General features: G+C 42.8%; 1 protein-coding gene and 1 long non-coding RNA gene across 3 annotated transcripts; both read right to left on the bottom strand.

Annotated features, from left to right (window-relative positions):
• Window positions 1-1,937: 1,937 nt before the first annotated feature.
• On the bottom strand, window positions 1,938-5,281 carry LOC119277030. Of its 2 annotated transcripts, XR_005136905.1 has the most exons (5): window positions 5,174-5,281; window positions 4,972-5,035; window positions 3,787-3,956; window positions 2,319-2,397; window positions 1,938-2,221 (listed from the first exon to the last, which is right to left on the bottom strand). It is a non-coding gene; the product is annotated as an uncharacterized LOC119277030 (long non-coding RNA). The 2 variants fall into 2 exon arrangements; XR_005136904.1 differs by lacking the exon at window positions 4,972-5,035.
• An 889-nt stretch (window positions 5,282-6,170) lies between these two features.
• On the bottom strand, window positions 6,171-7,313 carry LOC119279646 (wiskott-Aldrich syndrome protein homolog 1-like). Its single transcript, XM_037560824.1, has 2 exons — window positions 6,703-7,313; window positions 6,171-6,340 (listed from the first exon to the last, which is right to left on the bottom strand). The coding sequence occupies exons 1-2, from the start codon at window positions 7,311-7,313 to the stop codon at window positions 6,322-6,324; spliced, it is 630 nt and encodes a 209-aa protein (XP_037416721.1). The 3' UTR covers window positions 6,171-6,321.
• Between the last annotated feature and the right edge of the window lie 4,032 nt (window positions 7,314-11,345).

Below are 11,345 nucleotides of genomic sequence, written 5' to 3'. Positions count from 1 at the left end.
CTCTTTACTCCAACTGAGATTGAAGCTTTCAAGATGATTGAGTTAGCTCGCATACAGAATAAGTATCTCACACAGGAGAATATTTTGTTGAAGGATCATATCGTCGGACTCAAGGGATTATCCGCAAGTTGGAGGAGCTTTTACGCTCGATGTGCGACTATCCACCATCATCATCACCACCTCCATCACCTTCGAGAACATAATTACATGGGTATGGGCACTCCCCTTGGCAACTGCCAAGCTTGGGGGAGGTGCCCCGGTATCGTATCACCATCACACTCCTATCTTTACCGCTTTACTTAGTTCGATCCCTTTTAGTAGTATCTTGATCTAGTAGATTGAAGTTTTGATATCAATTAGTTTTGAGTTTTGCTTTGGGATCTCTTTATGTAATCGAGTCCATGAGTTATCTATAATAAAGACTAGTTGCCCCGTTGCGCCAAGTGGCGCAGAGACCTGCTGAAGACATGATGTCGATGAAAATAGTTTCATGCTGCAAGAACCTTCAACTAAATCATGCTATTTTTTAAACATGTTTATTATGTTGTTAAATGATAGTCTGGGAAAGGGGAAACTTTGCATAATATGAATATGTTCAGTTTGAAAATATGGCCACTATGATGAGAGAGTAAAGTTGGCATGGTTGTATTTTCTTAGCAAGTTTGAAACAAGGTTATCATGATGAGAAACCTGGCCGTGCATCTTTTTCCTGCAAAAAAAGAGGGAAAAAGATAAGAAACCTAAGAAAAAAACATGTCTTTGTTGTGCATATACGGAGATATAGGGATCAGGAGGTATTAGGATAGCCCATATGTTATTTAGCCCAGCCCACGTAGAGCAATGCATGTGGCCCATGAGGAGCTGAATATGAAACAGCAGGGGCGGATCCAGCGGAGACTATCTATCCCCTTCCTTTCGTTTCCTCATCAGCCGACCGGTGCCATTTCTTAGCTCTTTTGATTTCGGATTTGTCTGCATGCATGGATTTACTTTCCATTTATCTCGATCTTGCATCTCCCCTCTTTTTTGTGGCGATTCCCACCCCTTTTGTCTCATTTTCTAGGCATTATAGATCTTGTGATGCGATCCTTTCTATTTAGGGATGCACTCATATGGAAGTAAATTTCTGCAGTTATTCCAATGGTTATTTATAAGCTGACATTGTTTTCATTGAGAATCGATGGTGTCGTAGGTCAGTGCGATGGTTGAGCATGAGGGGATCTCGAACTGACCCTGTGGATACCAGTTCTGATGGAAGCATCTACTATAAACAGAAGGATAATAATAAATTGAGGCTAACCTATGTGGCTAAGGTAAACAAAAAAGGAGAAGAACACAACATAATTCTTAAAGTACATATCCTAGGATGCATTTTACCACGGTACCATCCTAAAAGTCCTTCCTGATGCTTCTTAGCTTCTTTCCTTAGCTAATCGCCCTATTTTTGAGTTTTCGCTAATTTTAACAAGGTCCCTCTTACCCCATTCACATAATAGGTAAGAAGGTAAGAGTTAATCAGGGACCATGTTAAAACTGCTCTTTAGTTTTTGTGACACCTTCTCAACCCGATAACAGTTCCATTGATAAGCTGATCTATGGGTTCAATACCCATAAATGTCAAAAGAAAAGATCATGTGATGCATCTCAACTGATTGATTGTTTCATCTCTGCTAAGTCTTTAGAAGGTTGTGGAGCTCTAAATTTCTCTCGAATAGCCGCAACAGAAAAGAATAAACCATACCATACTCAAGTTGACCGGTGCAAAGCTCGTTATAAACAGAAACTTCAAAGGCCATATCAGGTAATATGATGATAGGATTTAGAAAACAATGGCTAGGAAAACAAAACTATTTCGTAGTACAGAACAAGCCAACAAAAACATTTCAACACTAAAGTAAGACTGCAGCAAGCACAATGGTTACACTACACTGTTTAGATACCAAATTGCTAATTTAGGTTATGCGGCTGATGGAACCAAACAATATATAAAGAATCTATTTTCAAGTACTCCCTCTGTAAACGGTCCAGTCCTATGAGGACATTACACATCAGTCAGAGTTCCATGGAGACGGTCTCCTTTCCTATGACTAACCTATGTATATATGCCTCCATGGAGATGGACGAAGACGACACGACCCACATCATGACAACACGGTTCTAGTTTCCTTGGTCCATTCCCTTCTTCTCTTCAGGTCTCTACCTTGGTGTTGTCATGCTACTCCTGCATTCCAGTCTAACATTTAGCTAATATAAACTCACTGCTCTCTGTACAACCAAGCAGTAATAGGGTACAAAAGAAAAACTGGAACTTCACTTACCCACTGAAGTGTGTAAAGCCCAGCTCTGAATTTTCGGTTGCACCGCTCATCATCATCCATCTTAGAGAATAGGCAAAATCTGCAACGATATGAATGGCCTTAGAATTAACTGTTGCGAGAATAAAGGATGTACATCTACAACTACAGCAGAATTAGCTGTTACGAATTTTTTGGAAGGAGTGAACATGAGCTTTATAGTTCTATGTTTATTTTATGGAGCAGTACTGGCATTATTAAAAACAATCCTGTTAGTATTATCATTTTTCGGGTCTTCAAGAAACACATCTCTTCTGTGCTAGATCTAGATACGCCCCTAGCGCAGTATAAGTTATTTGAAATCATGGAAAAGCAACCTGAAAATTGTCTGAAGGCATGAAGACCAGAATTCAGAGCAAACGGTTGTAAAATACCAAGAAGCACTTCATGGAATATATTTGATTACTCGGCATTAATCAGTTAGCACTGGATGTCACCAAATAATGCACCCAACTGCGCACTGGACACCGGCTCGTGTCTGAGTTATCCCATGATCTCATAGGTATGCAACAGTTTAGGCAGAAAATATAGTTTGAATTGGATGTCAGGGCAATGTATCAACTAAAACTGCTTACTCATTTGTTCACCGCATAGAAGCAGGTAATAAACTAATAATAAGTCAAACTTGAAATGATGAACAACTTAGGGCAGGCCTGGCGCAGTGGTGAAGTCCTCCCCACTTGTGCCAAGAGGTCCTGGGTTCGAACCAGCCTCTCTGCATTGCACTTTGCAGGGGTAAGACTAGGTTCCTATAATCCCTCCCCAGACCCCACCTTGTGTGGGAGCTTCTATGCACTGGGTCTGTCCTCCTTTTTGAAATGATGAACAACTGATCATGTGTATAGCTCCCGCCTCTTTCCATATTTAGCATGGTTCAGCTAGCCTTCTCTTCGCTATACACTCGACTTAACCAAACGTTTAAGCAAGGCACTTATAATAGGGCAACATCACAACAGTCCTAGTTATTAGGACAAGGTTCAAGTGTGGCTTAAAATATGAACAATAAACTGTACTTCTATTTCTCTTGCTCAAAATCACAATACTGCATTTGTTCCTATTTATTTGTGATCAGTGGCCATGTGCATGCCTAAACCTGAGATTATGATCTTTTTTCGCTTCTGCCTACACACCTAAATCAAAATGGTAAGCATGCCATTTATTTACAAATCAACACCACATCAGTCTAATCTTCCAAGGGCAAGAGCCTAACATATTTTCAGAGATGCGCAATTCAGATCATGCAGTCACAAATAAATGATATGACAGTAAATCCATCCAATTTGCTATTCAATCATATACCTTCCATAATGATGTATCCCCTATTTTAATCTTGCACTGAAAGTTACATACAGTGAGTGACATGTATGTTTATACACCAAGCTTAAAATCTGAAAAGAGCAAAAAACACCAACATTAATTTGCAGAGACACACCTGCTTGGTCAACGACATCCACGTCCACCTGGAAATCCTCAACAGGTACTCACACACTTCCACCATCTTGCACCCGGCGGTGAAGTGCAGTGCCCTAGCACCCTGATTCTTGGCAGCTTGCACCATCTCTGCGAGATGGTCGTGACCACCTTCAAGCTGCCTTGCCATCCCTGCACAGACAGATAAACCGATCAAGCACAATCTTGGAACCAGCCAAGAGTCGCAAGAGCACCCGCCCATGGTTCCTCTTCTTGTCCCTAAACCCAATCTCACTCAGTTAAACCTCTAAGTAGTGCTCTCTCATGGAAGAAGTCAGGTTATTATATGTACAATATAGTATCGTCAAAAGAATGTACAATATAGCAACCAACCATAGGTGAGCATGAATCATAAGATTGCATTCTTATAGCTGGGTTGATGTGGTTTTTCACCCATTTGTTTAGCTACAGCAATATCATCAGTGTATAAGTAAATGATGCATCTGGGCAAACCAACTCTTTAGGTAAGCTAAATATATTGAAAAAAAATCCATGGAAAGCGTGCATATTTAGCAAGGAAAAGGAGTCTAGAGAGCCTTAGATTCTTGTTATGTGTTGATTTGCAAAATTTCTGCAGCTATATATTTGCTCAATCCAAAAGACATATTTTACTCAACCTTCAGTATAATGTATTTCTAATTGTTCATAACTCCTGAAATTTTTGTTATGGTTTTGCAAGATTTCGAAAGAAAATGCATGAAAATATATTTAAGTTAACAAATGGCAGCACATTATATATTAACCAAAATACACTGGCCGTCCTAAAGCCAATATAAAAAACCAACTAATAAACCTGAAAGTAGGAATCGGCATTGCATTAATATCAGAATCTAATTGTTCAGGAAAGAAGCAAGTAGCTTGTGCGACTCTAACTATGCTTTGTCTCTCCCTTTGCGAGTGTGATACGTACTGAGCTATGTTTAAATATCTACCAAAAAAGTATGGCGACGACGAAGCTGATACGAAAAAGGCCAGCAACTCCTAGTGCAAATCACAACTACAAAATGTTCAAACCAACTATTTGCTCAGATGTTGCAACCATCCTGCACAATCAGTACTTTGTACCATACCATGAAACACCTATATCCCGAAGAATGAAAGCCATTACCTTAATAGGTAAGGCTACTATTACAGGAAGGAACTTTACCTTGTACTTGGCTGGGCAGATGGCTACATAGCTATTTCATGCTTCTAAGTAGTTACACACGGTCCTTGTAGAATAATGCCCAAAAAAACAACTTCCATGAACAATAGGGAACACAACACATACAGTAGCCTCAAAGCACTGTAGTTCTCTCTAAACTAAACCATGCTCATAGTAAGTAAATAGAGGGGCACAAAAGGCATACCTGCAGCAGAGCCAGATCGCCGAGTGTCTCCATTTTCTGAATATCCAAGAGAAAACGTCGCCAGTTTTTTTCCCGCAGACTCCCGTGTGCCTTTGGGACAGCAAAACAACCCTAAAGATCGTAATCATATTATTTCATGGAAGAAATTTTTAGGAAACTAACAAGTCAACTCTTTTAAACACTTTCTACCTAGAGTCTAAGAGGCTGCAGATAGCAAGTGAAACAAAACAAAATCAAGCTGAAATCAGACCACAAAACATCGAGTTCGTGCCGATGGCCAAAGTCCTGGCCGCCACCCCATACGCCATGCCCGCGGACGTGTTTATAGTGAGTCCACTAATGCGAGCATGCCGATTAAACACAAGAAAACGTATAGTACGCCATTCTGTGAAGAAATTGACTAATGAAGGTCATTGAAAATTTGGTGGTAAGCACGATCATTCAGGCAGGACGCCGATGCACTCTCTCTTCCTCTCGATGCCGCGCTCCTCGACAACGACCCGCCTCTCCCTCCTCTCAAAAGCCGGCCGGCCGCCGACCTGGATCTGCCTCATCACCGGAAGCCGCCTCGATGAGCTCCCCTTCCACTCTCGTGCGTGTGCTAGCTGCTCCCGCTTGAGCTACTGGTGTTGTGCTGCTGCTTGTGCTACTGTTCTGTTGTGCCATGGATGGGTGGTTCTGCTGATACCATTGGCTGCTGTTCTAAAAAAATCAGTTTTTCAGTTGAAGCATGTGTATAGTGGGCAGTCTAATCTTCCAAGGGCAAGAGCCTAACATATTTTCAGAGATGCGCAATTCAGATCATGCAGTCACAAATAAATGATATGACAGTAAATCCATCCAATTTGCTATTCAATCATATACCTTCCATAATGATGTATCCCCTATTTTAATCTTGCACTGAAAGTTACATACAGTGAATGACATGTATGTTTATACACCAAGCTTAAAATCTGAAAAGAGCAAAAAACACCAACATTAATTTGCAGAGACACCCCTGCTTGGTCAACGACATCCACGTCCACCTGGAAATCCTCAACAGGTACTCGCACACTTCCACCATCTTGCACCCGGCGGTGAAGTGCAGTGCCCCAGCACCGTGATTCTTGACAGCTTGCACCATCTCTGCGAGATGGCCGTGACCACCTTCAAGCTGCCTTGCCATCCCTGCACAGACAGATAAATCGATCAAGCACAATCTTGGAACCAGCCGAGAGTCGCAAGAGCACCCGCCCATGGTTCCTCTTCTTGTCCCTAAACCCAATCTCACTCAGTTAAACCTCTAAGTAGTGCTCTCTCATGGAAGAAGTCAGGTTATTATATGTACAATATAGTATCGTCAAAAGAATGTACAATATAGCAACCAACCATAGGTGAGCATGAATCATAAGATTGCATTCTTATAGCTGGGTTGATGTGGTTTTTCACCCATTTGTAATAAGCAGGGCAGGGCAGGAAGCACGCACACATCACACATGTAATAAGCAGGGCAGGAGGATCAGGTAGAGAAGGGATTCAGAGGAAGTAACCTTGCTGGGGACGGGATTCCTGGCGGCAGCGGTGCAGTTGACTCGCGGTTGCGGCTTGAGACGGCAGTCAGGGTGACTCTAGGCGGCGTGGACATGCAGGCCCCCTCGATCCAATCCGCTGCTCTGCTCTTGTCAATCAAGCGACTTATCCTCACCTCTTCCCGGCTGCACCTCTTTGGATGTTGTGCACCTGCGGCTACTCTTCGATGGTGAGCCTCCTCCCATGACGGCGCCGTTGGGCTGGGAAGCCTTTGTAACCACCCCATCTTGACGACCCAGCACTGTCCCTGATCTGCCACAGCGGCGACCTGTGCACGAGCGATGGGAAGGCGAGGAGGAGGAAGGGGCGTGGTGGTGGAGTAGCAGTCGGCAGTGGGGCTCCTAGGGCAGAGGCCGTGGAGACGAGGGAGGAGGAGGAAGAGGAGGGAGGAGGGAGGGAGCGCGGCGGCGGACGAGGGAGGGAGGAGTGAGGGGCGTGGGGACTGTGGATTGGGGCTAGGGTTCGCACGGTTGCCCAATGGGCTCTGCGCGAGGAGAAACCAATCACACCCGCCCACTCCACACCCAGCCAACACAATACGACCCCACCAACAAATTGGCCCACCGGTCATACTCACGTGAAAGAAATAATAAGGTGAAACATATGGTGAATATCTAACGGCCGAGAAGAGCCAGGTGGGAATTTTACCGCGATCCAACGGTAGCGAAAGCACCAAATCGGGGGAGCTCTGTGAGGCAGAGTTGGCTAGCGTTCTTTTATGTTTAAATTAGTGTTGAGTCAAGGGCTTTGCTATTTTGCTATGATCTTGACAAAAAATAAAAAGAATAAAAGAGTTCATATTAATCTTGTGGATAGTAATGACTTCACACAGAGAAAGTATGAGGCATAAAAGTTGTTGAGAGTTGACAAACGTAGTTTTGGTCATCGTTGCAATTAATAGGAAGTAATAAGGAAAGAGAGGTTTTCACATATAAATACACTATCTTGGACATCTTTTATGATTGTGAGCACTCATTAAAGTATGACATGCTAAAGAGTTGACGTTGGACAAGGAAGACAACATAATGGTTTATGTTTTCTCGCATCTCAGTTAAAGTATATTGTCATGGATCTTCTTAACATGTTGAGCTTGCCTTTCCCCCTCATGCTAGCCAAAAATTCCTAGCACCAAGTAGAGATACTACATGTGCTTCCAAATATCCTTAAACCCAGTTTTGCCATGAGAGTCCACCATATCTACCTATGGATTGAGTAAGATCCTTCAAGTAAGTTGTCATCGCTGCAGGCAATAAAAATTGCTCTCTAAATATGCATGACTTATTAGTGCGGAGAAAATAAGCTTTATACGATCTTGTTATGGAAGCAATAAAAGCGACGTACTTCATAATAAAGGTCCATATACAAGTGGCAATATAAAGTGACGTTATTTGGTATTAAGATTTTGTGTATCCAACCCTAAAAGCGCATGACAACCTCTGCTTCCCTCTACGAAGGGCCTATCTTCTACTTTATGTCTTTTACTTTATGCAAGAGCCAAGGTGATCTTCACCTTTCCCTTTTTCATTTTATCCTCTGGCAAGCACCTTGTGTTGGAAAGATCCTGATACATATATCCAATTGGATGTTCGTTAGCATGAACTATTATTGTTGACATTACCCTTGAGGTAAAACATTGGGAGGCAACATTATAAGCCCCTATCTTTTTTAGTGTCCGATTAAAACTTCATAACCATAAGTATTGCGTGAGTGTTAGCAATTGTAGAAGACTATATAATAGTTGAGTATGTTGACTTGCTAAAAAGCTCTATTCTTGACTCTTTCTGACGTTATGATAAATTGCAATTGCTTCAATGACTGAGATTATAGTTTGTTAGTTCCCAATGAAGTTTATGTTCCATACTTGACATTGTGAAAAGATTTTTACTTGAGCATAAGAAATCATATGATAAGATCTATTTATGTTGCTGTTATAAGAATGATCATGATGCCCATCCGTATTTTATTTTTATCGACACCTCTATCTCTAAACATGTGGACATATTTTTCGGTTTCGGCTTCCGCTTGAGGAGAAGCGAGGTCTAAGCTTGGGGGAGTTGATACGTCCATTTTGCATCATGATTTATATCAATATTTATTGCATTATGGGATGTTATTACACGTTATATCACAATACTTATGGCTATTCTCTCTTATTTTACAAGCTTTACTATGAAGAGGGGGAATGACGGCAGCTGGGATTCTGGCTGGAAAAGGAGCAAATATTGGAAACCTATTCTGCACAGCAACAAAAGTCCCGCAACTCCATGAAAGTTATTTTTCGATTTAATAAGAATTATTGAGCGAAGAAAGCACAAGAGGGGGCCCACACCCTGGCCAGGAGGGTGGGGGCGCGCCCACCCCTACTGGGCGCGCCCCCTGTCTCATGGGCCCCCTGGTGGCCCTCCGGTACCCATCTTCTGCTATATGAAGGCTTTTACCCTGGAAAAAATCATAAGGAAGCTCATGGGACGAAACTCCGCCGCCATGAGGCGGAACCTTGGACCAATTTAGAGCTTCGGCAGAGCTGTTCTCCATCAACATCCCTCCAACGATCCTCACATCGGGAGGGGGTCAATCTCCATCAACATCTTCACCAACACCATCTCCTCTCAAACCCTAGTTCATCTCTTGTATCCAATCTTGTATCCAAAACCACAAATTGGTACCTGTGGGTTGCTAGTAGTGTTGATTACTCCTTGTAGTTGATGCTAATTGGTTTACTTGGTGGAAAATCATATGTTCAGATCCTTAATGCATATTATTACTCCTCTGATTATGAACATGAATATGCTTTATGAGTAGTTACATTTGTTCCTGAGGACATGGGTGAAGTCTTGTTATTAGTAGTCTTGTGAATTTGGTATTCGTTCGATATTTTGATGAGATGTATGTTGTCTCTCCTCTAGTGGTGTTATGTGAATGTCGACTACATGACACTTCACCGTTATTTGGGCCTAGAGGAAGGCATTGGGAGGTAATAAGTAGATGATGGGTTGCTAGAGTGACAGAAGCTTAAACCCTAGTTTATGCGTTGCTCCGTAAGGGGCTGATTTGGATCCATATGTTTAATGTTGTGGTTAGGTTTACCTTAAAACTTCTTTTGTAGTTGTGAATGCTTGCAATAGGGGTTAATCATAAGTGGGATGCTTGTCCAAGTAAGGGCAGTACCCAAGCACCGGTCCACCCACATATCAAATTATCAAAGTACCGAACGTGAATCATATGAGCGTGATGAAACTAGCTTGACGATAATTCCCATGTGTCCTCGGGAGCGCTTTTATCATTATAAGAAATTGTCCAGGCTTGTCCTTTGCTATAAAAAGGATTGGGCCACCTTGCTGCACTTTATTTACTTTCATTGCTTATTACTCGTTACAATTTATCTTATCACAAAACTATATGTTACCTACAATTTCAGTGCTTGCAGAGAAAACCTTACTGAAAACCGCTTGTCATTTCCTTCTGCTCCTTGTTGGAATCGACACTCTTACTTATCGAAAGGACTACGATAGATCCACTACACTTGTGGGTCATCATTGGAGTCTGTGAATAATATTTGGAGGACGTACTGAACTGTATCTCCCATGGGGGATGTTAGGACAATGCCTGCCCCTAGGCCTGCCAGCATTTTGGAGCTGTCGAAATGCATGACCCAGTTGGAATATGTGCCATACTCCTTAGGGAGTTCGGCCTCGGTCCATTCGGCGACAAAGTCGGCCAGTACTTGAGATTTAATGGCCCGCCGCGGTTTGTATGTTATGTCGAATGGGAGGAGCTCAATGGCCCACTTGGCAATCCGGTCCGTGGCGTCGTGGTTATTTATTATGTCAATGAGTGCTACTTCGGAGGCCACCGTTATTGAGCACTCTTGAAAGTAGTGTCGTAGATTCCGGGATTTCATGAAGACCACGTATGTTATTTTTTGGTAATGAGCGTACCAGGATTTGCATGGTGTGAGGACGGTGGATACGTAGTATACCGGCTTTTGAAGCGGGAATTTGTGTCCGTCCTCCTCTCGTTCAACGACGAGCACCGCGCTTACGACTTGGTGTGTGGCCGATATGTATAATAACATGGGTTCCCTGCGCGGCCAGGATTGGGTTGCTTGCTAGAAGAGCCTTTATTTCTTCTAGTCCGGTCATTGCCGTGTCCGTCCAGTCAAAATGATTGGTGCGTCGCAGAAGGCGATAGAGTGGCAACGCCTTTTCTCCTAGTCTGGAGATAAAGTGGCTTAAAGCTACCACACAGCCGGATAGTTTTTAGACTTGCTTGAGGTCTGTTGGCATAGGCAACTGTGACAAAGCTCGGATTTTAGCTGGGTACGCCTGAATTCCCCTATTGGAAATGATGAAGCCCAGCAGTTTTCCAGCGGAAACACCGAAAACACACTTTTCCGGATTAAGCTTGATGTAGTATGTTCAGAGGTTGTTGAATGTGAGACGCAGATCGTCTATTAATGACTCCACATGCCTGGTTTTGATGACTACGTCATCCACGTATGCTTCAACTGTCTTGGCGATTTGTTTCTCCAGGCATGTTTGAATCATGCGTTGATAGGTGGCACCGGCGTTTTTGAGCCCGAAAGGCATAGTGTTGAAGCAGA

The sequence above is a fragment of the Triticum dicoccoides genome, chromosome 3B (assembly GCF_002162155.2).
Source record: "Triticum dicoccoides isolate Atlit2015 ecotype Zavitan chromosome 3B, WEW_v2.0, whole genome shotgun sequence".
NCBI lineage: Eukaryota > Viridiplantae > Streptophyta > Magnoliopsida > Poales > Poaceae > Triticum > Triticum dicoccoides.
This window is presented reverse-complemented; position numbering and strand designations above follow the sequence as displayed.